Source organism: Neopelma chrysocephalum, unplaced genomic scaffold (genome assembly GCF_003984885.1).
Source record: "Neopelma chrysocephalum unplaced genomic scaffold, ASM398488v2 Primary Assembly neopelma1_95109, whole genome shotgun sequence".
NCBI lineage: Eukaryota > Metazoa > Chordata > Aves > Passeriformes > Pipridae > Neopelma > Neopelma chrysocephalum.
This window is the reverse complement of record NW_020923804.1, coordinates 98,432-125,801: the sequence shown is the minus strand read 5'-3', so window position 1 is coordinate 125,801 and position 27,370 is coordinate 98,432. Positions and strand designations below refer to the sequence as shown.

The 27,370-nt window shown below is 44.0% G+C and overlaps 2 protein-coding genes across 18 annotated transcripts in view; both read left to right on the top strand.

Annotated features, from left to right (window-relative positions):
• Positions 1–20,743, top strand: part of CAST (calpastatin) — a 52,417-nt gene extending 31,674 nt beyond the window's left edge. For 6 of the 14 annotated variants that reach the window (XM_027707950.1, XM_027707949.1, XM_027707953.1 and 3 more), the window contains 25 exons: positions 1,537–1,587; positions 1,915–1,971; positions 2,125–2,241; positions 3,595–3,696; positions 4,492–4,575; positions 4,668–4,715; positions 5,275–5,370; positions 5,517–5,612; positions 6,292–6,390; positions 7,535–7,618; positions 8,403–8,450; positions 10,920–11,024; positions 11,306–11,407; positions 11,753–11,854; positions 12,347–12,421; positions 13,096–13,143; positions 13,307–13,402; positions 13,937–14,035; positions 15,224–15,325; positions 16,106–16,198; positions 16,691–16,744; positions 17,179–17,268; positions 18,243–18,322; positions 19,308–19,376; positions 19,512–20,743. In XM_027707950.1, the coding sequence (XP_027563751.1) occupies positions 1,537–1,587; positions 1,915–1,971; positions 2,125–2,241; positions 3,595–3,696; positions 4,492–4,575; positions 4,668–4,715; positions 5,275–5,370; positions 5,517–5,612; positions 6,292–6,390; positions 7,535–7,618; positions 8,403–8,450; positions 10,920–11,024; positions 11,306–11,407; positions 11,753–11,854; positions 12,347–12,421; positions 13,096–13,143; positions 13,307–13,402; positions 13,937–14,035; positions 15,224–15,325; positions 16,106–16,198; positions 16,691–16,744; positions 17,179–17,268; positions 18,243–18,322; positions 19,308–19,365 (1,986 nt within the window). In that variant the 3' untranslated portion in view covers positions 19,366–19,376; positions 19,512–20,743. Of the gene's footprint in view, positions 1–1,536; positions 1,588–1,914; positions 1,972–2,124; positions 2,242–3,594; positions 3,697–4,491; positions 4,576–4,667; positions 4,716–5,274; positions 5,371–5,516; positions 5,613–6,291; positions 6,391–7,534; positions 7,619–8,402; positions 8,451–10,919; positions 11,025–11,305; positions 11,408–11,752; positions 11,855–12,346; positions 12,422–13,095; positions 13,144–13,306; positions 13,403–13,936; positions 14,036–15,223; positions 15,326–16,105; positions 16,199–16,690; positions 16,745–17,178; positions 17,269–18,242; positions 18,323–19,307; positions 19,381–19,511 lie in introns of those variants that run through there. The other 8 variants (XM_027707951.1, XM_027707954.1, XM_027707952.1 and 5 more) reach the window with 8 other exon arrangements.
• A 1,429-nt stretch (positions 20,744–22,172) lies between these two features.
• On the top strand, positions 22,173–27,210 carry LOC113980749 (M-phase inducer phosphatase 2-like). 4 transcript variants are annotated; one of them, XM_027707964.1, is made up of 15 exons: positions 22,173–22,582; positions 22,811–22,938; positions 23,425–23,479; positions 23,688–23,729; positions 24,028–24,064; positions 24,205–24,312; positions 24,394–24,513; positions 24,853–24,927; positions 25,064–25,237; positions 25,357–25,452; positions 25,764–25,826; positions 25,929–26,027; positions 26,395–26,528; positions 26,655–26,766; positions 27,022–27,210. In XM_027707964.1, the coding sequence occupies exons 1-15, from the start codon at positions 22,473–22,475 to the stop codon at positions 27,160–27,162; spliced, it is 1,494 nt and encodes a 497-aa protein (XP_027563765.1). In that variant the 5' UTR covers positions 22,173–22,472; the 3' UTR covers positions 27,163–27,210. The 4 variants fall into 4 exon arrangements, with proteins under 4 accessions (XP_027563765.1, XP_027563767.1, XP_027563768.1 ...); XM_027707966.1 differs by lacking the exon at positions 25,064–25,237; XM_027707967.1 differs by lacking the exons at positions 24,853–24,927; positions 25,064–25,237.
• Positions 27,211–27,370: the final 160 nt, after the last annotated feature.

The window sequence follows — 27,370 nt, the reverse complement described above, 5'->3', positions numbered from 1 at the left end:
ATTTCTGTCCCATTTTTGCAGTCTTACTGCTGAAGGACATCTCATGTCTCTTCTTTGCTAGAGATGTTACAGAAATACGTCCAACCTTACTTAGCTTAAAAACTGTGAAAATTTAGGATTACCTTTCAGTGTAGGATTGTTTAATGCACAGGTACAAAAATGGATGTGTGTGTCTTTGAGTTAGAGGATGGACAAGCGGGAGCATATAGAGCATGACTGAATCTTAGAAGTGCTGTGTTTTAATCATGTTAGGCATCAAGAGAAAAAACAAAACAGGCAATCTAGGGGTGATGGAGGGATGAGTCTGAGAGCTTAAGTGATTATTTTGATTTTTTAAAACTTATTTTTAACTTTTTTCGTCACTTTGTGAGTTTTTTGTTCTCCCTCTCCATCAGTGTTCTTCCTATGGTGACTGACTTGTGTGTGGATGTGTTCCTTACTGTGGTTTACAGCATCTCAGTTTTAATGCATCTTCAGGATTTCCCAACCAAGTTGTCTGTAGTTCAGTGTGTGGGTGTGAACACTTGCCCAACAAATGGTAAACGAATTTAGCAAATTTCTCTGTGTTGTCAGATATGAAAAACAGAAGCTGGATATGTCTGAATGGTAATGAAAATTCAGCAGAAAAATGTTTGAGCCATCTTGCTTAGACTGTGCTTTTGCTGTGAAAGGTTGGACTGAATGGTCTCTTCTGGAGACCTCTGATTACCCTAGAATTAAAGCAATGAAAGAATTTAAATTACCACCTAATAGTAAGAAAAGTATGGTGAGGAGGCTGGCATTTTTGTTTTCCTGTCTTATAACCATTCTTTAATTTTTCAGTGTTAGTTCTTACATGTTTCTGGTAGTAGTAATTTATTGCTCACTGTACTTTGAGTTGAGGTGAATCACAGGAATTAGTTTTGTGGCATGTCTGCAGAAAATTTTCAGGTGTAAATCCTGGAAGTGCAATCATCTAATAACTATCCAAGCCAGGTTGTTCAGCTCTGTTGTAAAACATGAACACTAGGAAATTACAGAGGAGAGGAAAAATACAAAATTTCTGTTATGTTTAGTATAAGGATACTGATTGCATATATCTATCCCACCCTGCGTATACCCTATTGAATCTAAGTCATTAATGTCTTTTCCATAAGGACTGTGTGTGTTTTTATAATTATTTTATTGAAAAATAATAAATTGTTTATTAAATAATGTTTGTCATGATTTCAGAATTTGATAATGGTAATTTGGGGGGTTTTTGGTCAGTAAATCGAACTGCTCATTCATTGTATTTAGTTTCTTCTTTCCCTCTCCTTTCAATCCCCCATATGAGGAGTGTGTGTGAGTATGTGTTTCTACACATTTGAATGGTCCTAGATCCCTGGCCTGGCAGCTTCTGCCAGGAGATTGTAAACTGCAAGATCAAAGCCCTATGTTTAGGTTACACAGCATGTGTGCTCACAAGGGTGAATCTGTCTGATATTCTGCTTTATATAAGCCAACCCTTTAGAAATAATCAAGCATATTAATTTCTGCCTGTTGTTTATATTTCAGTCAGCACCGACAACCAAAGCAGGATCTGAAAAAAACACCCAATCAGCCAAGGTAAGTACTTATCTTTCACTTTTGCAGAGTTGTTGTACTTTGGTCTTTTACTAACTTAGAGGCAAAACTCTTTGCTATTACTGTGCCATATGAAACTGTTGTGTGATCAGTAACATTCCTGTGCACAGAACAGCTGGGAGCTGCTGGGTGGAAATGTGGTGTTTGGGGGGAACAGTCAGGATGCTTTATTAATTCAGGACAGCCAAAGAAATGTTTTGTTAACCACCTTTAAATCTGTTTTGTGTTTATTTGAACTAGCATAGATCACTTTCCATAGCACTGAATGGTGGAGAGGGTAAATAATCTCAATATTTTATTTCATTACAGTCAACAGACTCTCAAAATAAACAGCTGTCTGAAGAGAAGCAAAAGGAACCCAGTGAAGTAAGTTGTATAATTTTTTTCTCTCTCCCTTAATTTTATTTTTTTAGTGAGGACTGTGTCTGGTATTTTTCTTCTGTCTTTCATTTTCAAAAATAATTAAAAAGAAATGCAAAGCCAGCCTTCCCTATCTAATAGCATTTTATCTTTACACAGGCAAAAAAAACCCCCTCACCTTCTGTGACAACAGCTTCTAAACCAAATAATGCAGAAAAAGTAACTACAACTCAGGCTGACCAGCCTCCACAAGCAACCCCCACAGAGGCAGCAAAGGTACAAGTATAAGCAACAACCAATTTTTATTATTCATGCTATTGAAATCCACATCAAGGTGGATTCTTAAGCTGAATATTATCAGGTGAGACGGGGCCCCCAAAAACCACAGTGTTGAAAAGCACAAAGGCTGCCTTGTGTTTGAAGGTGTGTATGACAAACATCCTTATGCTGCTCTAAAACCTGGGACCTAGAAATGTCACACTTTTTGTCACAAGGGTAATTTCAAAAGGGGACTCATGGAGAAAAAATACGAAGCAAAAGCATGTGGTAGAGTCAAGGTCTGGATCTTTTGGTCTGCACATGTCTGGGTAGCATGAAGAGCTCCTGCAGCTCTACTACCTCCCACTTATTTTTCTGCAGTAAATGCGAGTGTCAGCAATGCAGAAGTTCTGCATTTTGTGTGGTGTTGCTCCTGCGCCTGACTCTCTGCAGCATTTTTCACCCCACCTGCTCGAGCACCATTTCCTCTGGCTTTAATGGTGTATGGAGAGCTGCCAGAAGTAAATGAAGGCTTTCAAGAGAGACTTCGAAGGGGCCTTGTAGCCCTTCTGCACTGCAGATTTCTTTTACTGGCAAAGTAAAAGAAAGAGGTAGAGTACTTAAAATAGCATCCTTTCTTTCCCACAGCAGAATCACTGTTTTTCCAAGTGTAGATAAGAAGGACAGTAGATGTGGATGCCTGAGTAGAGCATCTCTGTTTCATTTTGTTTTGTCTCTAGCATTTTTAACATCGAACCATGAAATAAACCATATCTTCATTTTTCTCTTTATTTCTCCAGCCTAAATCTGAGCTGTCCACAGTGGCTAGTGCAGCTTCTACTGGCACAGCTGGTGCAAGTGTAGTTGCTGCAGCTGATAAATCAAGTACTGATAAGAGGGTGCTTCTGTCTCTGAAACACTTCACTTTCAGAAAAAAAAAAGTGTAACTGCTGAAGTATTTATACATAGTAGTTAAGTATGATGGTGAAGGGCCAGCTGAAAGAATAGGTAAAAAACTACTGGTGTGTCATTTAGGTTTTGTCAAATAGGACTTATTTAAAATCACTTTCACCACAACTTTCAATTAAAGTTAATTACGCTCTTCAGTTATGTTTACATATATGTGCATCTGTATCAGCTGATATATAAATACAGATTATCTTGTTACCGACATTGGACAACAAGTTTAAAACAGTTCTCACTGAAAAATTTATACATTTATAAATGCACACATGGTGCATGTCCTACTGAAAAAAGGGTTTTGGTTTGGTTTCCAGGGGTCTTCTGGAGATTCACCAGATGCTTCAGGATATATTTTTTTTTGACTGTGTACACCATGGTAACTTCTGTGATGGTTTGCTTATTTTGTAGGCTAGTATGGATGAGTCAGCACTGGACAGCCTGATAGATACCCTGGGTGGACCTGAAGAAGATGTGCCCACTACTCCTGTTTACACTGGTCCAGAAGTTACGGTATTCTACGCATTGAATTTTTACTTCTTAGAAGATCCATACTCAAATTATGACTGTAGTTGCTCAGTACTACATTGATCCAGTATTTGTCACTGTGATCTGCTAAGAGTTAAGAGTGTGCACAGTTAAGTTTTAATGTTGTTTTCGGTATATACAGAAATTATACAGTTTTGGATCTACTGCAATAGAAAACACTTGGAAGTGTCAACAAAGTAAGTTTGTTGCTTTTTGAGCTGACTCCCAAGCATGGTCTGCAATGGATTTACAAAAGGCAGTGACGGAGGGAGGTATAAGAGAGTGTAAACAACCTAGGAGGTTTCATTTCTGCTTGAGAAAGAGTAAAACATTGGGAGTTTGGGAAGGAATGCACACTTTTCTGAGTCTGAATTGGAGAGTCACATGAGAAGGATTACAATTACAAGCTCAGTGGTTCAGTACAGTACTCAGCCACGATAAAAATCTTGGAATTTATAAATATATATAAAAATCAGACAAAGTACAGCAATACATCCTCTGGTCTGAGACACTTAAATTGCTTAAATTAATGCAGAATAATGTGGGAATGGATATGCAGAGTTCTGCTTGATGGTGAGCACTGTTTGAAGCTGGTCAAGAGGCATGTGCATGATACTAGATACTGAAAGACATTATGTAGTCACAGTCCAGGTTTGGCCCTCTGACAAAGCCAACCCCTGCATTTTCTTTCCAGAAGTATCACTGTAGGTAGCTCTACATCAGAAATTTATTTCAGTAAAGAGCAGTGCACAAACATTAATGTGTGCATTCTTTTCACAGGAAGATGATATATATTCAAGATACTTGGAAGAAATGGGTAAACGGGAGGGTAGTCTCCCTCCAGAGTATGTTAAATTGTTGAAGGTCAGTGAGTTACAAGATACATTATTCATGCGTATTTCCTTTCATATTTGTATGTTTTTGCTTCCCATTTACAAAATTACTTCTCATTTTAGAGCAAAGGCCAAGACAAAGTCCTACCAAAAGCAAATGAACCAAACAAAGTAAGATTTATTTTTTTGTACTGGAAAGTGAAAGTAACCACTGGATTCCTAGGAAAATGTAAATGTTGAAATGTTTTCCAAAAATCCCAGGAAGTGGGAGTGCCAGATAACATAGCTACTGATAAAACTAAATAGAACTGGGCACAGATGTTTTTAATCTTCAGGACACTGAAGCTGAAACAATTCAAATAAATGCTTACAGAGATATTGGGCGTAATAAGATCAAAGGGGAGAAATACTAAACTGTGCATGCAAGAGTCTCTCTGTAATGTCTTTAGCAAAGACTGCTTGGATTTCTGCACTTAACTTAAAAAACAGAATTCTACCAGCCAGCTTAATTTTGCTGTCTGTAACTTTAACATACTAAAATAAAACCTTATCTGAAAAATGAAGCAATCAGTGAGGGAAAATACCTTTATTTTTTTCTTGTGTCAGGGGCACGTGCCAGTGAGGTCACTGTGAGAGTAAGCATGGGGCACACTCAGACTGTAAGCAGCACTTGACAGGGTTGATATTTGAACTTCAATAATCATAACTTGGTTTGTAATTTCTTGCTCAGAAACCAGTGACAGATGATGAGCTTGCCAAGACTCTGTCATCTGACTTTACCTGTAGTACTGCTTCTGCTCAAGAAAAGAAGACCAGTCTGACAGAGGTATTGATACTTTTCCTGCCATTGCAGGCCTTTATTGCATGAAACATTGCCATTATTGTCTTAATATTTCATTTTAAAGTGATATTGACAATTTTCCACTTCTTTTTACATTTGCAAATTTGCCTGTAATTTCATTTCTCTCACAGAAACAAAGTAAGGAAGGAGAAATCATGCAAGCACAAGCAGCAAGTCCAGTCAAGACCTCAATTCCTCCTAAGGAGAAGAAAACAAAATCAAATGAGGTATACATAGCCATTTTTCCACTAGTTAACATGTAATTAAAATTTGCAGGCACATGCCATATTATGTGTGCCTGATCCTTAAAGATGCTCATCATTCTCATTTTTCAGTTGTCAATCCTGTTTATCATAGAAACAATAGGAATAACAGGAATTACCAGTGCTCGGATATCCACTGTCTTAAAGATTTGGTCTTAGTGAGTCAGATGATTTTTCTTCTGGATTCTTTAGAATGACTGTGGCTCTTATGACTAGAGGCAGTAGCATAGAAAAATTAGTAGAAAAATAGTCTTAGTTGTGTGATAATGTGTATAAAACTTGGATATGATGTAATTTCCCCATATTTTACAAACCTTTCTTTTTTCCTTTGTATAGAGCAAGTGTGACCTTACACTTTCTTGGTTTGCCATGTCAAACCACATGAGAGTTGTGTTACATGAAATTATGACACTGTGAGGTTTTACTTCCCCCTTTTTTTTACTTCTCAGGAGAAGCCATATCTTGATTAGACTGTGCTAATTGTGTCACATAGTTTGATGTTAAGGAAACTGGGTAAAGCCAAACCAAAATGAACAATCTGGTGCTGTCTGTTTGCTTCACATAAAGCATAAAAATACATAAGGTAAAACCTGTGTAAATTTAAAGAGATAATGAAATGGTTTGCGTATTGTCTTAAATACAGGAAATTAAAGAAGATGTAGTGGAAGCTCTCCTTGATACTCTTGGAGGACCTGAACCTGAACCAGAGGAAGATCCTATGCCTGTCGTAGAGGTGTCAGAGGTAACACGTTACTCGTTTTTTACCCTAGTTTTCAGACTCTCCTGTGGAATCCTGAGTCCTCTTTGTTTGATCCTGTACAAATGTGTAAAATAACAAGAAAGGCCTATATCAGAGGCCTAAGGAATGTGTGAATCTTCAGGGATTAAGAAAATTAAAAAATTAAGAAAGCCCAAGTGGATACAGATAGAATAGAACATAATCAGATGGCCTGGGAAATTGTAAGCATATCATTTGGCTGTACAAGCATACATACATGCACCTTCCCGTGTGGTAAATATAGTTGCTCTATATGTTTTTTTCCCCCCAGCACTGGGTACAATTTATATCCAGCTTTCATTTTGCACATATTTATTTGATTTTTAATTGACTTTCAGTGCATGTACTCCTTTTTTCTGTAAAACCCCATTTTCTTTCTCATCTGACTCTTATCTTTCACTGTCTTTTAAGAGTTTTGCTTTTCTTCAGAAGATTTCTGACAGTAACCCTGGGTTTGCACATTAAACTTTCACTTTTTAGTTTAGTTTTGCAGACTCTGCCTATAACCATACTAATAGCAGGTTTTCTCCTGTCTTCACCAACAGCTCAGAGCAAACAAATGACAGGGAAATAGTAAAAAAATCTCCTGTTGCTGGGCTCAGTTTTGACAAAAGAAGAGCTGCTTCATTGCAGATTCAATCAGTCTAGGCCTTCAGGTAACTCAGTGAATGCATTGCTTAACAAAGGAGGTCCAGAAAATTAAAAGCTGAATTTCATTGCCAGTGATGGAAAAAGATACAGAATTATGGCTTGTATAATCACAGTGATGAAATGCAAGAAAACCTGAGGGTTTTGTACACACAAAAATTCTAAAAGTACCTGCCACAAAGTTAGAGCTCTGAATAATGTCTAAAGATTTTTTAGGATTTAAAATAATGCAGCCATATTCCCATATGACGTTTAATCTTAAACCATTATGATTTTACCACAGACATTTGGTAGGAGTAAATTGAGGAATTTCAGTATTTTGATATATGGAATAATTTCATCTGATGCTACTTCTTCTGAACACAGTAGGCTGAAGAATCTTGATAGTGAAGTTGAGTGTACTTCGGGTTTTTATTTTAATGTTTTCTATGTGGGGTTTTTTATGTTATTTCTTTTTAAGGCAAAAACTAAAGAGAAAAAAGAAAAAAAGGTTGGAGAATGTGATGATACGATACCTCCAGAATACAGGTTAACTCCAGAGTTGGTAAGTTCTCGGTACCTCTAATTTCCTCCCCTTCCTTTGTGGGCATGACTGGTTTTTCAGGCATTCTGAGCAAAGATCTGATCTTCCCAGGTGACACGTTCCTTCTCCAAGAGTAGTGTGTCTTGTTTCTTATGCTAAATTTCAGTAAATGACTTTACAGCAGTCCTCTTTGGGATCACTCTGTAATGTAACCTTGAAACACTAATATGAAGTGGTAGGAAAAGTACAGTCTTTTTTAATGGATTGTTGCTTCAAGGAGTGGGTATTTGTTCAAGGTCAAGCAAATCAACAACAGAACTGAGGTGTGTTTTCGATAAAGTTCAGAGTTGAAAGTTTCTGTGATGCTGTATAAACTGGCCTTGCTGGAGCTAAATGTTAATATTGGGTGTTGAAGGTGCAGCTTTACACCCCTTTTTAGAGATTTCAGGACTGCCCAACTGCAGCCCTGGGGTTTCACCCCCTCTTAGTTCAAGTGCAAAGGTTTAGTCAAAGCTTGTTTTACTACTGGATGAATACCTGGTGGCTTGCTATGGAATTAATTCTTGCTACATGTTGACACCAAAAAGAATGAACACTGGTCTCTTGTATTGTGCTGACATCATATTTGCTTCTTTTATCCATTTACCTGGCCATGTAAAGATTCCACATTTAGGGGAATTCCTGTTACTGTGTCACTAGTTTAATCTTGTGTGTGGAATTTATTTTGCATTATTTTGCTGGTGATTACTGAGTATGGCACTTAAAAGCAATATAAAAATGCCAGTAATGCTTAATTTACTTTTAGGATAAGGATGGAAAACCAATATTGCCGAAGCCTGAAGAAAAACCAAAGGTTAGAAAACTGACAATATTGTAGGAGTGTGACTGGTTATTCCTATTTTCTCCCTCTCTGTCACCTCATCTCTCTCTGTGCCATTGTGTAAGTCTTGTGTGTTTGCTTCCTTCCACAAAACCTGCTGATCTGAAGTGTCAAGTGAAAGTTGTTTTTATTGAAATGCATTGGCTGTGAACGAAGAGCTCATAGTATGGAAAAAGTTTAGAGACTATTAAGACACGAGAGAGTTACTGAAATTACTGCCGACACAAAGGCTGTATGGGGAGTTAGCGCAAGGTATTCTGTAGAGGTCTGTTGGAGCTGTTAAAGGACAAAGAGAGGTGAAGCAGGAAAATCTTGTGTTTTCTTGACAGTTTCCTTTCATTAGTGATCAAATATAAAGGAACATGACTGGAAAGAAGGAAAAAAAAGCTGCTGTGGACATTTTCCTAATCACAAAGACCAACTTGGACTTTGCAAAGAGCATCCATCGTGGCCTAGAAAAGTGCAAGAGAGAATTAAAATATTGAAAGAGAAAGTTTAAAAGATTAATTTAAAAGGGACAGGAAGAAAGGAACTGTGCACTGAAGAAACTGAGGGCTTCACTTTGGAAATGCTGTGAGTTGAGGAGTGCTGCCAAAAATTGGACAAGCACAGGAAACCTCCGTTCTTCTGGAACGAGCGTGAAGGTCAGGACCAATCTCAGTGAGAATGACCCTGTGCCCTCTTAGCAGAAATGTGAAGTAATTTATATTATTCAAGGTTAAGGTGTGTAGGAATGCAAAGGCAGTGGTGAAAAGACTTTTGGTCTCTAAAAGTTTGCATGTCAGGTCTTAGACAAGACAAGTTTTGAGTAGGTGATGTGTGAGAGCTGCACAGGAGGAACACCTGCCAAGCATGTCATGATATAAAAAGTGAGCAGCTATGGCCTTGCTGTCAGGAGACAAGCCCTCCTGTTCCACAGGGAGCACAAAGGAGATGGCAACCACAAAAAAGAAGTTTCAGAAGAGAATGTGGCATGAGTGATGGGAGGTCAGTTCACAGTCTGTATAAAGTCCTGTATAAAACCAAGGCAGAAGACAAGCTCAGAATCATAAGGTCTTATGCCAAAAGAATTTAAGTGGTTGGTAGAACAATAAGTATTCCCATGCTCTTCTGCCTCTCTCAATTGGAGACACAAATACAATTGAATATTTGTTCTGTAAGTGAATCACAGGAGTACTGCAGTATTTTTCTGAGCATCTCTTCACTGCTTGTAATTTAAATGAGGTGGCTTTGAGCAAGATGTATTCGCCAGTATTCCTGTGGTATCACCACTAATTTACATCTGTGAAACCAAAATGAGAAAAACAGAAAAAGAGCTATGCTAATATCTGGATACTTTCAATCACATACAGTTGTTCCATGATTTCTGGTGAACGCAAAGTCCTTCTGTCAGGATTTCAGCTCGGGCTTGTCTTGCTCTGGTGCTCCACTCTGCATACCCTTAAGCACATGCAGTGGAATAACTTTTGTGAAAAGAAAAATTGGTTTTACCTAAATGCCTTTTGTTAATGTCTGAGAGAGGATTTCAGACATTATGAAAAGTGAGGCCTTATGTGTTGAGACATTTTGTAAAGACTTTTCGGGAGGGAATGAGGGAGGGAAAATAGGAGACTCTCTTTCACAAATGTCTTTTTTTCCATTATGAATCTGTCTCTAACCATTTAAGTTGCACATAGCAAGTGAATGGTCACCACTGCTAGCAAAGATTTAAACATTCAGCTGTGAACAGTAGTTTGGAGGATCCCAGGAGCATCAGGTATATGTATATAGATTGCATAGTACTAGATCACATAGTATCAATAGATCCTGTAATAGACACACTGTAGGAAACTAAAACTTAATTTTTTATTCACTAAAACATGCACAGTGAAAGCCACTGAGTGTCAGCAGTCAGCAGACAAGCTGAGGGATCTCTGAGGTGACGTTGCCCCTGAAGGAACTCTACTTCTGCTGGGGAAAAAAAAATTAAAATGGGTTGATGGTGCTGGTTTCCACTACCTGTATATAGTTTATACTTGAAGTATTATAACAGCACGATGCTGTTATAGTAAATACTAGCTAAATATTAGCTTTTTTTTTCGTAACTAAGAGGTTGTATTTAGAGGTTGTATTTATTATAAGAGGTTGTACTTTTAAGTAGCCCTGTAGACAGTGTTGAACATTACGTATCTGGGTCTCTAAATTATATTTTATGTTATCTCTACAGTTCTCTACCTTATACTGACTTTTGATGACAAAGCAACTGACTTATTCTAAAATGTGTTTTTCTTCATTTTATACAGTGGGAAGTTCATGCTGTTTTGTTGCATATAAGTGTGAAAGGTTATTTCAGTGTAGGCTACAAATGTTTTCCTTCTTTCTGAGTAGTTGAAATACAATTCTTGAAAAATAAATTAAAAACAGGCAGTGAGTCACCTGTATCCCATATGGGGTTTTTTGCAGCCTCTGAGTGAATCTGATCTTGTCGATGAATTTTCAAAGGACTTTGCCTGCCCTGCACAGCCTGCAGCACAATCCAAACCTTCAAAGCCCAGCAGCATATCCAAAGTATGTCTTTCTAGTTCACTGAAGATGCTAGCACTGATAGTTTTGCTAAGACTGGATAGTGCTACTGTTCTTTCAAGAAAAATATTTTCTTCTCTTTATATTTTTCCTTCCCTATTGCCTGTGTTGGAACATGCAGTATTGGCACTCAGCTCTTAATTGAGCAGCTTATGCCTTTAAGTTTAGACTCTTCTGCCTTGTTCAGTACTCTATTTAGGAAAAAAAAAGACATTTCATCTTTCTAAGCATATTCGGTAAATTACAGTGTAATTTTTCTGTTTCAGCAGCCTTCAGATTCTGTGTCTGCGAAAACCACTGAGAATAAAGTAGTCCCTCATGTGACAGCTTGCACTGTGCAGTCTTCAGCTCCACCAACCCTGTCTGCAGTAAGTGGTGGAGCTACTTCAGCTAGAGCTAAAACAAAACTTCAGTGCTTCCTTTATGGATTGGCAGAGCATATTGTTAAGATGCTCATTTCAGCATCGCATGTTCTTCCTCCACAAAGGCTGAGTGGTTTCCAGAGAAAATGAACTGTGTGGGGAAGGTCAGTGACCTTCTTCATAGAGGAAGACAAACTGACAGTTCTTGTGGTCTCCTCTACCTCTTAATACTCTAAAGAGGATGCTGTTTCTGAACCACATATGTACCACAGGAAAAAAAAAAACAGTGTTCCTTAGCTGCAGCTGAACTCCAAAGTAAGAATTGCTTTTGCTGTATCAACACCTACACAGGTTGGTCACATAGCAGATGAAGCACTGGAAGCCTTGTCCAGCAGCCTAGAAAAGAGGAAGCCTGATCCAGGTGAAAAAAATCCTGCAATGGACAAAGTTAAGGTAGAGAAAGAAAAAATCAGACCTCAAAAAATAGACTGTTGATGTAATTGCCTTCAATTGCTGTATTTCCTCAGGCTAGATACAATATAGATATAATATTTTCACTTAAAAAAAATACTGTTGAAACCAGTTTAATTCTGCTTAGGAAGTACTAGTAGTATTTCAGCACAGTGACTGCACTTTTTTAATAATTAAGACTATGGCATTAAAGTAGTTCCCCCAGATTCTGAAAACTGCATTAACTTACTTATGTTACCTTCAGTGAAATAGGTAGAACTGCTTATGATATACAGAGGAAGAAACAGGCAGAGAAATTAAGGCTTTCTCAAGAGAAAATGCTTTCTTTTAATTTACATAAGATTTGTAGTTGGATTGAATGAAAAAGACTTAATTTGAATCAGTAGACTGAAGGCTAAAGGCTTGCTCATGTGCATTTCTCTTGGGATGTAATTAGTTGTTTTTCTTGCTATGATTTCTATTTTGCCTTCATAGGAGAAAACCAAAACAGAACAACACAAAAAGCTTGGTGCAGATGAAGAAACAATTCCTCCATTAACAGGAGCTAAAGTAATTTATTTAAAGTGTTGTCTTAGTCTTACTTTCCCTTCATTCCTCAGAATAGGTGGATGAAATGAGACTCCATTTTATTTTGAAATGTTGATGTTCATTTCAGTTTTATAGTCTTTAGAAATTCCAGTTCATAGTTCCCAAATATCTGACATCTGTCATTAGTTGCATACAGGTGGTTTAGATGCAGGTGAATAATTCTGTTTGAGATTATACTGATGCAGAGTAGCTTTTGGTATTTTAAAACTTAATAAATTGTGATTGGTTAAAGCTGTTAAAAAACCCAAAACAATTCTTCAAGGTGATATTTTTGCAAACATCACCACACACATTTGACATAAATGAGATGCTTAGGTCTTGCCAAGGCTTTCACAACATGTGCCACAGCTGAGATTTTATTTATCAATTGTTTTATTTTCATGGAAATGGAAACGCAAAATAGGGAAGCTCAGAGTTCCTCGCACTCAATCACTTCTCAGCATTCAGGTATTCTTAAGCTACAGGACTCAGATTTTTTTAAGTGGCACTTTGAGTAACAACAGTAGGTGCCAGAGGTGACTTAGATCACTTTCTCCTGTAATACTGTTTGTGTTGCTCAGTGAATGCTTCCAGAGTACCTGTATTGCACAGCTATTTAAGGACTGCTTGGTTTAATACAAGGGATATCTTTGTAGGATAAAGATGGAAAACGACTCTTACCAAAACTGGAAGAAAAGCCACAGGTAAAAAAAGTGAATATGCAGATAACTGTTTCATTCATGAATTACTGGCAAATGTCACTAACGGTACCCACTATTCAGTTTAAAAATGGACTGGGCTACCAGCTCACTTTTTAAGAGATAAATAGACTTAAAAGCTGCTTTTGTTTTTCCTTTTCAATGATAGCCTATGAGTGAAAATGATCTTTTAGAGGGTTTGACAGAAGGATTTTCCTGTTCTCCATCACCACCTGCACCATTACCTACGTCAACTGTACAAAAGGTGAGTATATTTGATTTCTGAAAATTAGTTTTATTTTCAAGTTGTTTGAATAATCTTGACATTTTACATATTTCCTTCAAAGTTTATGTAAAGTTTCTTACATAAAATCCAGTAACTAAAAATTTAAAATACTTTTTGCAGCAAACTAATAGAAGAGTAGGAAAAAGAAATAGTCAAGTTGTCTTATCTTTTTATCAGTTGCTTGCATAACTAATACTTTGCAAATGAGAATTTTAGAAGTGTTACTTGGGAATATGGATGGCCTTGGTGAATTCTTAGTTCTTCTGGAGTCATGTTAAACCTCTTATTTAGCTGTGCCAAGGCTTAACCCAGTAGTTGAGATGGAGGATAGAATATGAACAAAGTGAGATGCAGAAAAGTTGCAGAGTGGAGGGGATTTCAATCTGAAATAACTAAAGCTGCTGAGAAAAATAAACTCCTAGAAATAAACTGCATGGGCACTGTGTTTTAGATGTGTGGAGTTTGATGCATGTTTTCCTCCTATGTTTGTGATGGCGCTGTGTACTGTTCCAGAAAACCAAGGAGGGGGGGAAGCCTGCGGGTTCCTCGGATGTTATCTGTGGTGCTACAGTTTCGGCAGTGCACTCCTCAGCTCCTCTGTCTTCTGCCTCAGTAAGCAACCCTTCTGTAGGTCCTTATCCCCAAACAAATGAGGAGAGACAGCAGCGTGGCCTGGCCAGTTCCACTAGTATGGGCTGTTGCAAAGGTCAGTCATTTATTGCTGATAACTGACTGCTGCAGGGAAGGAGAATGTTCCCCTGAGGAGAAAAAAAAAGTGTGATTTTTCTGGACACCCCACGTTGAACAGACTGAGGACTGGCCTGCCCAGTCTCCCCAAGTTCCAGTCACTGCTGCATTTCAGACTCCTTTGGAACCTCCCAACCCATGCCAAGTCCTTCAGGGTCACTGAGGGCATTGGGAGATGTGTCTGTTTCCTTTCTGCAGGTCCGTGCAGGCAGTCACTTCTTTGCAAGTGGTTTCAATTTTAGGCTTGAGCCTTTGGCTGAACTTTTCCTCTTTTTTCCTTTTCCTTTTTTTTTCCTTTTCCTCTTTTTCCTTTTCCTTTTTGTCTTTTCCTTTTTCCTTTTCCTTTTTGCTTTTCTTCTTTCCCCTTTCTTCTTTCCCCTTTCTTCTCTCCTCTTTCTCCTTCCCTTTCTTTCCCCTTCCTCACCTAGGTAATGAGAACATTTAAAATAATCCCACTATAGTCATCACCACAGTGGCCAAGTCAAGCCTATAAACAGAGAGGTCCAAGGTTAATGGAGGAACAGGCAGTGCCATGACTCCCTTTGAATAACAAGGGAACCTCCCTTCCCGCCATTTATTGTAACGTTGCTCATTCCTTCTCCATTTTGATCCATGCAGAGGGATCTTCCACTAATGTTTCCAGCCTGATTTGGAGGGGGAATATAAAGCTTCACCTAACTGTGTTTTAGTTGGTTTTGCGGTCTTTTTTTTCTTGACCAGGTTTTGAATAAAAACTGATGTTTGCAAAGCGAATGGCAATTGCGAAACAACCATCATTTTATAGATCTGTTCTCATTACAGAGGTTAGGCTTACATATAACAAAAGAAAGCCATTAAAATAAATCCCGTAAGCCCTTCTTAAAATTATATTTTCTGTAGGTCTAAATATTCTGTGGGGTTTTCCCCCAGCTACTGCACAACATTGCAATTACAAAGGGAGAGCTCTTTGTTCATTGAAGTTGACAGCTCATTAGTCAGTACTTATATTAGCTTGATGAATCAAATTATTTTTGCAGCACATTTGCACTCACAAATGTGTTTACACTTTGTTAGGGAGGAAAAGAGATGGATGAAGCCTTGGATCTCCTGTCTGATTCCCTGGGACAGAGGGAGCCTGACCCTGATGAGAACAAACCAGTTGTGGATAAAGTAAAGGTAACAACAGACGTTCTGAAACTTGACCAATTTGGGGCGAGGTGTGGGAAGGAATAAACCAAACCAACAAGAAGACCCCAAAATTACTTCTCATATACCTGTAGGAGTATATGGCATAGGATTTTAGAAGTAAGAGTAAGGTTATTAGAAAAAACTCCATACACATGTAGGCATGTCAAACACTCTTCAGTCAGCTGGATTACTTGTGGGTTTTGTGAAAAATACTGAATTGGTTAATATACTTCAGCCACTTGGAGGCAAGTGTTGAAGTGTTACAGGAATTTGAAATTATTTTATTTCAAATAATTGTGATTAGTCTCATTATTTTTCATGTGTCTTCTTGGGCCTCCGTTTCTAAAAGTAATTTTCTGGCTGAATTTTTCATCAGGCTTTGACTTTTATACCTACAAAAACTGAGTTCATCAACAGATGTGTTCCTTTAGTCACTCATATTTTTAAACTTGCTTGTTTCTGCTTATTTTGTGTTCATTCAGTCTTTCTTCATAAAATTCTATAAAGACCCTTCTGTTAATAAGAAAATCAATTTCTGCATAATAGTAGTAGTAAATTGTAATCTCCAATACCTAAGATAAAGAACATTACTGAGGGAAAACAAAACCACCTTCACTTCATACTGAAATCCATATATGCTTTCTTCACCAGTAGTTTTAAAATTTTAAAGTCAAAAAGGGCATCTGCCCTAAGTTTAAGAAGCCCTCTCACTTTGCTAATATTTCTAACGTGAGTATTAAAGTTGTTAAAAAATTTAAATGCTTTCAGGAAAAGGCTAAATCTGAACACAGAGACAAACTTGGAGAAAGAGATGATACCATCCCACCTGACTATCAAAAACTTCTGGAGTCAGGTGATCAGGTAAGGAAAAGCCTTAATAGTTTTTATTTGCAGCACTGGAAATTTGAGTTTATGAGCCATTCTGTCCTCTTTGGAACTACAAGATGAATAAGTGAGTAAGTGCCTGTACTGTATTTATGTATTAGGGCTAAACATGGAAATATCCTGTAGTTAGGATAGCTCTAGTGTTGCATGCATGTAAGTCAAAAAACGGCAACAAAAAATGGTAGTTTTGTTCTTTTGTTTTTGTTTTTTTTTTTAATTGGGCAGTCTGAACAAATAATTGCTTTGAACTACCCAGTAACAATCAGTGTCCTGGAGGGTTAAAGTGACACGGCCATGAAAGCACCGTGTGAACTGGCTGTGAATACATGGCAGGAGAAATACAGAAATATGTTCAGAATGGTGCAGCTTTCTTGATAATCTGTGAACACCCAATGCTGTGTGTAAACACTTGTCTTAAACTAATCTGACCTGTTCAAAATGAAGGATGTACTCTTTCTTCTTCCCAAGGGTAAACCAGCAAAGCCAACAGCAAAGGAGGACATAAACCACAAAGGACAAAAGGTAACATTTATGATGAGTTTTATTGAGGATTATATATATACATGATATTTATTCTGTGTTTGTGTCAGGCTGTGGGCTCTGATTTTTTTTTCAAAGTAGCGTCACTGAGCTCTTAAGGTGTGATTCACTGCAAATACTCATCAATGCTCATGAATGCAGTAGGTAATAGCGTGGGCAGTAAAACTTTTGTGAGGAGTAACTCTTCACAATAAATATACTTTTTCTGTACAACTTCACTGTGAGTGTTCAGGTCCAGAGTTCAGGGAAATCATGCCTTTTGGAATCCTCGAAATAGACATCTCTGTAACATATGTGTAGAGTTCAGGTGTGTTTTTCTTTAAGAAAGGGATAATTAAAGCAGACATAAATTTCTGAATCATGAATTCAGAACTGTGGGAAGTGTTGCATGTTGTGTGACTTCAAAATTATTGCAGAAGCCTAGAGATGACAGTGCAGCTATCGATGCCTTATCAGGTGACTTTGACACTTGTGCAAATGCTCCTGCTACACCACAGCACTCAAAGGTAGGACATTTTCTGCTAATAACTTGGAAAATAAGTTTTTCACTCCTCACTTTTCGCTGCAATAGCTCAGTTTAGGTTTACAGGAGCCCTGTCCAGATGTAGGGATTGTCTTACTACTGGAAATGGAGATTTGATGTATTTTGCTGTGTACTAAATATTTGTTAGAAGGAAGGTTTGTGGTGTTTAGAGTCTTTCAGAGAGGTAAGACAGGCTTGGAGAGGTAAGTTGAGCAGAGAAGTAGGATAACAGTTTTTGTACAGATTAGAGCATCCACCAACTGTAGGGAGGCAAAGAAACCTTTCATCAGTGATGGCATGCACTACCTAGCAATGGTTGTAGGCTGGAGCTGAGCAGCATTTCAAGAGGGTTTTGTAGAGAGAAATGCTGGGAACAGGAGAGGGTTTTAGGTGTGTTAGGGAAAACAGTAGAGCTGTCGAGAAAAATGCAGAAGGTATGGACTGGAGAGATCTTGCAATGAGAAATAGAACATTTATTTGACATATAATCCTCTTAAACACAGCCAACAAACAGCATTCAGACTTCTCCCAGCATGTCTGTAATGTGTTCTAGCCCATGCCCTGGTCCCTCACCTGCAGGCAGAAGGAGTGGTTTGCTGAGCAAAGCAGCTGCCCTTGTCTGTCATCTTCTGCTGGCCTCTCCCAGCTCATCCCTCCCTGTTTCCTCCTGCAAGGACCTCCTGCTTCTCCTGTGAGGAGTAAGAATTAACAAAGCTTGAATTCAATAGATCTTTGAACAAACTAGTATAGTAGCTATCCAAAAATTAAATCCCGTGGTCAGATGGAGCTGTGGAAACGTAACCAGTTCCCAAGTAAAATTCTGCAGCAGCTTCCTTAAGCTTACACTGCAAGACACCAAGAATTAGGAGTTTGTCCATTTTTAGGTGTTGGTTATGATTAGCTGTGCTTTGATGCTCTATTCTCTTTGTAACTGTAATTATTTTATTTTCTTTGGAGTGTAGGACAAAAGCGGAAAGGAAACCACAACGACTAAAACAACCTCAAAGGACAAAGGAAAACCCAGAGACCCTAAAACGGTATAAACACACATACTATAGTGTGGATAGTTGTGGTTACCAGGCACTGTAAACATACAAGATGGGCAGCTGGATTTTAGATTCATATCACATGGCTGTTATTCTGAGGAGGATATTACATCAATAGGTCAAAATTGAATAATTTTTGTAAACATGCTCATAGGAGAAAGGCTTCTGTCTGTTTCAAGGGAACTTGGCAGTAAACGGGCAAAAAAATATATATCTTTCAGAGAGTGTGGTCTTCTGCAGTGCATGCTTGCTCTACAGGCTTCTCCTTCCCCAGTTTGCTGATCTAAGAGTCCCACTTCACATGCCTGTAGCTGCCTCAGGTGGGATCCTTATCACTTCTCTTCCTTGACAGTTTTCAGCAACAGCATTCCAAAAGTGATTAGAAAGTACTCCTGCAACCACACTCAAGTTACTATCATAATTTATTTTTTTTAAATTAATGAAGACCTACATACATTCATAAATAAATATGCAGAGTGAATCTGATGGGAAAAGGCAGGCAGCTGTTTCTATATTCGAAGAAAAAAAAAAGGAAAAAAAGGAGAAAAAAGATTAAAAGGGTTGCTTGGCTTTTGTCATCCAGAACTACGGAAAAAGGATTCAGGTAAGGGTGAAACTTCTCCCATCACGTTGTTCTCTCACAAGGATATGCAGGTAGATGCCTGAACCAGATGGTTAGATTTGGTCTGGAAATCTTAAGTTTCACATGCCAACTAATGAGATTTCTCATTGTTATTGTGAAATCACCACAGGTGTCTTTTGTGTAACAACAGAACTGACTGACTTAGAATTCTGGTTGTAAAATTGGAGGATGTCTCTAACTCTTCTTCAGGAGGGTGTTCTGAGCTGTGACTAAATTTTCTGTATTTCAGAGATGATATTTGTGTCTGAATTGTGATTCTGATGAGTGTCTCACTGTTTGATTTCAGATTTTTAGCTTAGTTCACAGTTTCTCACTCTTTCATCTTCTCTTTAGGCAAAGGGACAGTCCTCCAACAACAAATCTGAGAGGCAGAAAACAAGCTAAACATTAAAACATTATCAGGTGAGATTTCTTTTTCTCTGGGCTACCACAAAGACAACTCATGCTCATGTTATGAAGCCCAGATTTATGTTGTGAGGTTTATTTCCAGGTCACAGAAGATGAGCACTGACTTTTCTTTGGCTTTCTTCCCCCCAGGATCCTGGCACATCGTGTAAAATGTCTTCTTTCTGTGGGTGGATAGTTACTCCTGAAGAACAAAAGCTGATGCTGAAAGCACATGGTTATTCGGGGTGGTTTTTGTACAGCGATACTTGCTGGACTTTTTTTTCATCTTTCCTTTTTCCCCAGTAGTAGGCTTGGGTGGTTTGTTTCTTTCCCTTACCCATTCAGTTCATTAGACTCATATAGTCTGACTTTTTAAATTTCCTTTAGTGTTCAGAAGGAAAGAATGCTTCTATTTGCAAGAAATATATTCCATCAATGAAGAGCAATGCCAAAAAAAAAATTTCTGCAGACTTTTGCACATAATCTCCACATAGTGCCTGTAACTCTCTGAAGAGTTTGTTATGTGCTAGCATTTTTAACATTGCAGTGAATGCCTTAAGTGTTCTGGAATATAGTGAGCTTTAGTTATCCTCGGCTGGGGCTGTGCAGGCTTTGCTCAGGCTGGATCCCGGTAGGAAAAGCACAAGTCATCTATGGGTGGATAAAGGCTGAGAAACTGGGGATTAGCTGCTTCTTCTAGCACATCTGGTAATAAAGCAGGTATTTGGGATGCTGCCTTAACTGTAGTTAAATACACTAGGACAGAATTTTATTTTTTTTTCCCCCCAATTCCCCCAATTGTATCTGTACTGTTATATCATAATTTCAGGAGTCTCCTGGACTGAACAAACACAAGTCTTAGTGTAACAGTGACACTGCTACCATCACAGAAGGGGAAATTGAGAAGGGGCAATGAGTCCTGGCTGAAATCGAAGTTCAGGTCCACAGGCAGACTCTTTTTTTTTTCTTTTTAAATCTTATTTTGCACTGTTTCTAGTCCTTCTGTTCCTCGCACTCCAGCAGGGAATGCAGAAATAGGGCCAAAGATAATGCTGCAGGGAACAATGTCCCGTTCTCCTGCCCTGCGAGAGAACAGGCACGGGCAGGCGCCTCTCACGGGTCTGCTGCACCCAGGGCTGTCATGACAAGTGTCTCCGTGGGTTTCCCTCTGCCTTCTTCCCCTGCAGAATATCCTTTTGGCACATCTTTACAGCTCCTCCCATCGGCTGCCGGAGGAAGGTCTCCTTCCTACACCAAAACCCCTCTCTGGGGTGTGGCCCTGGAGGCAGAGACAGCCCGGAGGCTGAAGTTGGGGATATTTAAGACTCGTGATTCTGCTTCCAGTCTGCACCGTGCCACACTAATAAAAGTTTTTAAGGATGTGCTGTGTCGTTCCCGAGCTTTTCATTTATCCCTTACTCGTGTCTAACAGCTGTTGTAAGGGAAAAGAAACCCCTAGAAATAATCAAAAAACTCCAAAACATTGACATATTAAAATTGAAAATTCAAAACACCCTGCAAAATATGTGTTGGTGATGCTCCATGACGGCCTTCACAAACTCATCAAAATCCTGCAGTTTTTGCCCCCTTTCCTTTGGATTTCAAAGCTGTATCTGAGTTAACTAGGACTAGATCTAACTTGGGGACTCCCACTGTGCAAGTGAAGCAGCTGAAAGATCAAGACATAAGCCCAGAGTTTTCAGAAAAGAAAGTACTTTGCTGGAGAAAATTCCAGTTAGAATTTGTGTTGAAATATGCAGTGTACAAATAATTAACCATCACCCTTGGGGGACACTAGTGGGTTTTGACTTCTTGGGCAGGTGTGATCTCCAGGTGAGAGAAGAGCTAGGCACAGTCAAATACTTGGGATTGATTCCAGATTATGTATTTTTCCCAAAGACTTTACCTTTGTTAAAAGTTTCCAGCTGCTTCAGCATCTCCGTGGGGAAACTGAGGCAGGTTGGAAATAAAACACCAGGGCCTCATGTCAATGGCACGGTAGCAAGAGCAAAAAAATCAAGTACATTTAGGCATATGTGGAAGTTTGTTGATTTTCTTCTTTTTTTAAAGTTTAGAACAGAACTGAAAGTTTTCTATGGGTAAACAGAGAAGACCATTCACAAAAAAAGAAACTCCACCAAAAAAATCCCACCTCCAAGATTTCAGCTTTGCTTTCTTGAGTAACAGTCACTTCCAAGCCTAAGATACTAATTCTTCGCAGAGCAATTACCTTCCAGTTCTCATTATTATCCAACAGGTGCGATAGAAAGACCCCTAGGAACGACTTGAATTACAATGTTAGGCAACATGTGGGGCCAAGGATGACGCTGCCTCAGGATTGCCTGGGGCCAGCACTAGTACAGGGCTCCTGCTTCCCACTTCCCTGCATCATCCCTTCCCTGGAATACTGGAATCCTGCCGAGCCTACCCGATGCATAGCAGAAAGGCACAACTATGAATAACCAGCAACAGCCAAGAAGAATGTGGCAAAAAACAGCTTTGCTATAGAAGCCTCAGGACAGAAGACAGGTTTTCCGTGGCTGGAAAGCTCTCATGGGGCGTTTTTGGTGTAAATCCCAGCCCAGAACATCCAGGCTGGGTGGGGAAAGTAGAAGAAAAAAACGGTGTGGGCAGGGAGGGGCTGTTCCGGAGCCCGACAGCCGGGAGAGCCGCACCTCCAGCCCGGCAGCGATTCCTTGAACCCGCGGCAGGGCCCTTGGCACTGCGGCTCCGGGCCGGGCACGCCCCTTTTCTGTTATGGCTCCGCCCCCCTCCGCCTCGGCCACGCCCCCAAGCCCCGAGGCAGCCTCTCATTGGCTGCGGCGTCCCCGGTGTTGTTATTTCGTTGTTGTTGTTTCGTTGTTGTTTCGTTGTTGTTCCAAACGAGAGCGAAATGGGAAGGAAACGGGTGTGAGCCGAGTGTGAGCTGAGCGTGAGCTGAGCGTGTCACCTGCCACTGACAGCTCTGAGCTGTCCCTGTCACCTGTCACTCTCCACTGTACCTGTCCCGTGCCGGCCCCGGACCGGACGCAGCCCCGGCACAGCCCGAGCTCCGCTCCCGGCGAGGCGCTCCCGGAGACCGACACTCGCTCACCCAATCCCTCCCCGGCCATGGCGCTGTGCGGCGGCCGCGGGCTGCCCGGGCTGGAGGGCACGTCCCCGGGGGTGTCCCCGCTCCCCCCGCTGCCGCTGGACGCGGGACACCCGGCGAAGCCGGGCAGGTGAGGGGCTGGGGCGCACTGGGGGGCTGCGAGGGGCTTTGGCCGCCCGCCCCACGCGGGACTCCCCCGACAGGGGGGACACGGGCTGCTCCCACGTGGGGCTCGGGGGTGGAGGGCACCATGCCGGGCCGTTTGGACGATCTAGGAACCTCCGCTGCCTTCACTCCCCCGGGGAAGGGCCGACGGGCACCCCGGGGCACTGACCCTTCCCCTCCCGACCATCCGCAGACTCTGGGACACCCCGAAGAGGCGGGGCGGGGGGTTGCCCCTCCCGCGGCTCTCGCTCACCCTGTCCCCGCAGCCGGTGGCCTCGGTTTGTGCCCGGGACTCCGTCTGCTCCCAGCCCTCGGATGCCGGTGAGTGATGGAGCTGCTGCGTCCCCACAACCGCCCCCTACCACCCCCTGAGCCGGGGGTCGTGCACAGGGTGCTGAGGGGAGTGTTAGGGGGTCCCTGGATGTGGAGGTAGGGCTTGGCCGAGTGGCTGCCGAGGGAGGTTGAGGCGGGGGCTTCTGGGGGAGAATGGGCAAGAGCCGCCAGCTCTGCTCCCTGAGGCTCAGCCACGGACCACCCCGCTGGGGTCCCTGCTCGGGAAGACATGGGACATTCCATGTGGGACCGGTGCCACCCGCCTTGTGATCCTAGCGGGCGGGTTGAGGGTCCCCCGTGAGGGCACAGCCGTTGCCCTTGGCCGTGGTCCCTCTCTGGCCCTGGCTGCAGCAGAAGGGAGCACAGTCGGGATGTGGGGGGCTCCCTGCCCGGCCGGATCCTGCCAAGAGCCCTGGGGTGGTGGCAGAAGCCCAATCCCCACCCCGGCGCTACCCCTGCCCCTTGTTCCCGCAGGACTGGGGCTGGACTCCCCCACACAGCACGACCCGGCGGCGGTGGCGGAGGAAGTGTGAGTGCCCCATCCCCACGTCCCCCCGGGGACACCCCCTCGCCCTCCCCTGCCTCCCATGGGCAGCAGTGCCCGGGCTCAGCCTTGCTGGGGGCCTAAGCATCCAGCTGTGCTCCCCCAAACTTTTTCTGGGGGGTGAGAACCTGGACTGCTTGGGCTGGGACGTGGAGTGCCACCCCCCCTAAGCCCAGCTCTCCTCTGCCCACAGCTTCGAGAAAGCAATCCTGAATTCGAGAAGAGTTCTCCAAGGGTAAGTGAAGGGGCTCTGTCCGTGTGCCAGTCCCAAAAGCCAGGCTGTCCCTGTCCCAGACCTAAAACCCAGGCTGTTCCCATTCCCCTCCTGGGGCCCTGGTCAGTCTATCGATGTTTGCTCAGTGCCTGGATGTGGTTTTCTCCCAGGGTCCCTTTGGGGAGCTGGGACAGCCCTGGGCAGGTCTCACCCCTCTAGGAGGACCTCGGGGACACAGGGAACCTCGGCAGAGAGGTGGCACACTGCTGTTCCAGGACACCTGCTCTCATTGAAACCTTTTCTTTCCCTGCTCTTGCAGCGCAAAGCTTTATCTGCGGAGGATCCGCTCCTTGCCGGTAAGTCCTGGAGGCTCTGCAGGGCTGAGCATAGGGAGGCCGGATCCTGCTCTATCCCTGGCTGAGTTGGGAGGAGCAGGATGGAGCCAGGGGAGGGGGGGGGGCAGTGCAGCACCTCTCAGCCCTCCCCTGTCCCACAGCCGTGTCTCCTGGAATCCAGCCCGATCCTGAAGGACATCTCCCACTCCAGGGAGTTCAACGTCTGCAGGGGCCGAGTGCGGAGGGGCCGGAGGGAGCCCAAGAATGAGGTGAGTGGGACAGCGAGGCCTGGGGAGTGCAGGGCAGGGGCAGAGGGACGCTAACGTTGTGCCCCCCACACACACACACAGGAGGGCTTTGTCCCCAAGAAGCTGCCGACGCTGGATCAGCAGAGCCGGCTGGCCGCCGGCCATGGGGCTGCCAGGACGGACCCCCTGGCCACAAGACCCTGCTCCACATCCAGCCTGCTGGTGAAAGGGGCTGGAGGGCTCGGGAGGGACCCGGGGCTGAGGGATCCTGGGGCTGGAGATGGGAGCTGCTGCTCCAACCTCCCCGCCTGCCCTGGAGACCTGTGGATGTTGGAGATGAAGGGGCTGGGGGGGTCATGGGGATACCCGGTCTCCAGATCAGGCAGGCATGGGGCTGGCCCCACTGCTGAGCTGTGGGCCATGTCCTGTGCCTGTGGAGATGGATGGACCTTGGGCATGGGATCCATCCCTGCCTGGGGCTGGGAAGCAGCCAGAAGGACTTCTTCCCTTCACCATCTCCTCTGCTCTCCCCTGTGCCTCCCTCGGCTGCCACCCTGGCAGAGTGATGCCACCGTGCCCCATGGGACTGAGAACGTGCTGACCACGAGGATGACAAGGAAGGAGGAGGCAGAGCTGGTAAGTGGGAGCCTTGGGGGTTGGACAGAGCCCCAAACTGCACCCACAGGGTTCTCCAGGTGGGGCCTCGTCCCCTGCCCTCCTGGTGCTGGGGGCTTGCTGGATCCCCAGACAGCCACACGGGCTCTCCCCGCAGCATCTGGGGAAGCGCAACAAGTGCCGGCAGCTCTTCTGCTCGCCCTCGGGGACCAGCAGGGCCATCAGATCCATCCTGAAGCGGGGACACTCCTATGATGGGGACACCCCTGTCAAGGCCAAGCAGCACAGGAGGGTGGCCAGCACCCCCGGCGAGGAGGCATCGCTGGAGTCAGTGGGTGATGGGGAAGCCCTGGGGGGAGATCCAGCCTGTCCTCGGCAGGACTGTGCCATGCCCCGGCTCTGCTGGAGCCCCTGCTCACATCGGGGGGGCTCTGCTTTGTATTCCCACAGGAAGAGGGGCTGCAGCATTCCAGGTCTGCCCAGCATGAGGAGATCAGGAGCCTGCTGGACAGCAATGACCAGGAGCTCATTGGGGACTTCTCCAAGGTAGGGCCACGAGGATGGGGCAGGTATGGGAGTGCAAGAGCCCAAACTGACCTGGCGGCCCTTGCCTGGGGACACGGGGCCTTGGGGCTGTGACTTCCCAGCCTGCAGCCCGCAGAGTGGATGAAGAGCCCAATCCCTGCTCCTCTGGAGCCACCCCAGTGCCACAGGCACGTCTGCCCTGGGCAGACTGCCCCCCTCCCCTGGGAACAGAGCTGGCAGCTGGGGGTGCTTCTGGGCTGGGGGAACAGGGGACACCCTCTGGGAAGTGTCCCTGGGATGGATATGACCCCAGAGCCCATGGTCTCCTCCAGGCTCACCTCCTGCCGACGGTGAAGGGGAAGGACCCAAGCCTGAAGTACATCTCCCCTGACACGGTAAGGGGCCAGCAGCCTCTGCCCAGCCCCCCTGTGGGGCTGCCTGCCTCCTCCCCCACCACCCCCCAGGTGTTCCCCCTTGGTGACAGACTCCCCCTGCAGTTGGTGGCCGTGCTGACAGGGCAGTGGAGCAGCTTCATCGAGAGCAGCATCACCGTGGACTGTCGGTACCCCTATGAGTACGAGGGGGGTCACATCAAGGTCAGAATGGCTCCTGTGCCCCCTGGGGCTGGGAGGAAGGGGGGTATCTGAAACCCACCAAACCTCAGAGGTGCTGAGACCCCCACTTAAGGTCGAGCAGTCCCCCCCGGAGGTGCTGAGACCACCCCAGCAGGGTTAAAGAGCCCCCCCAAGGGTCACCAGGGTTCCCCAGAGGGGTCGAGTAGGCCCCTCAGCAGTGCCAAGCCCACTCGGAGGGGTTTATCCTCAATTAGAAGGAGGAGGGGGATGGTGCCCAAGTAGGCTGGGGGATGGTGGTGGCGGGGGGAGACTGGGGGCAGCATCCTTGTGTCCCTGCAGATGAAATGGGAGGCAGAAGGGGAAAAAGGTGCCTCCTGTCCCTCCCCAGGGTGCTGTCAACCTGCCCCTGCAGCGGGATGTGGAGCAATTCCTGCTGGAGCAGCCCATCCTGCCCCTGGACACCAGCAAGAGGGTGATCATCATCTTCCACTGCGAGTTCTCTGCTCATCGCGGGCCCAAAATGTGAGTGGGGCAACGGGGTAGGGGGGAAGGGGGAGGGAGAAGGGGGAGGCATTGGGCTCTGCCAGCCCCCCAGGCACGCCCAGATCCTGGCACGCGATGATCCCGTGGCCTTTCCCTGTGTCCCAGGTGCCAGTTCCTCAGAGAGAAGGATCGTTCCTGTCACGAGTACCCCCAGCTCCACTACCCCGAGCTCTATGTCCTGAAGGGGGGGTACCGGGACTTCTTCCTGCAGTACCCGGTGAGTGCCCCCACTGTGTCCCCTCTGTGGGAGGGGGTCCCTGTCAGCAGGGCGAGGCCTGGGGATATGAGGGGGGAACGCCTTGGAACCCCGTATGCCCTGCCCAGCCCAGCGGGGAGGGGGAGCTGTGGCTCTGAGCATTCTCCGGGAGGGCGGGATCTCCAGAGCCGGGGGGCCGGAGGCGCTGGGTTTGCCCCGGGCTGGGTGGGAGCCGAGGGCTGCGCTGTGGTTGGTGACAGGGCCGTGGCTTCCCAGACACACTGCGAACCCCAGGACTATCGGCCCATGGAGCACGGGGCCTTCCAGGAGGAGCTGCGCCAGTTTCGCTGCCAGAGCAGGCTCCGGGCGGGAGAGCGCAGCCGGCGGGAGTTCTGCAGCCGCCTCCTGCCCCGCTGAGTGCTCGGGGGTCCGCAGCCCCTCCGTGGGTAATGGAGGAGCTGGGGGGGGTGCAATGTGCCTTGGGTTGGTCTGGTTTCTTAGGATTGGTTTAATGTAGAGGCTATTGTTAGGAGTGGTTTAATGTCTTAGTTATTGTTAGAATTGGTTTAACGTATTGGTTATTGTTAGTGGTTTAATGTCTTAGTTATTGTTAGGATCGGTTTAA

Coding starts and splice junctions, on each gene's coding strand:
- LOC113980749 (XM_027707964.1), top strand. CDS start 22,473: ATGGCGCTGTGCGGCGGCCGCGGGCTGCCCGGGCTGGAGGGCACGTCC. Junction 24,928..25,063: donor GGAAGGAGGAGGCAGAGCTG/GTAAGTGGGAGC, acceptor CTCTCCCCGCAG/CATCTGGGGAAGCGCAACAA. Junction 25,827..25,928: donor AGTACATCTCCCCTGACACG/GTAAGGGGCCAG, acceptor CTCCCCCTGCAG/TTGGTGGCCGTGCTGACAGG.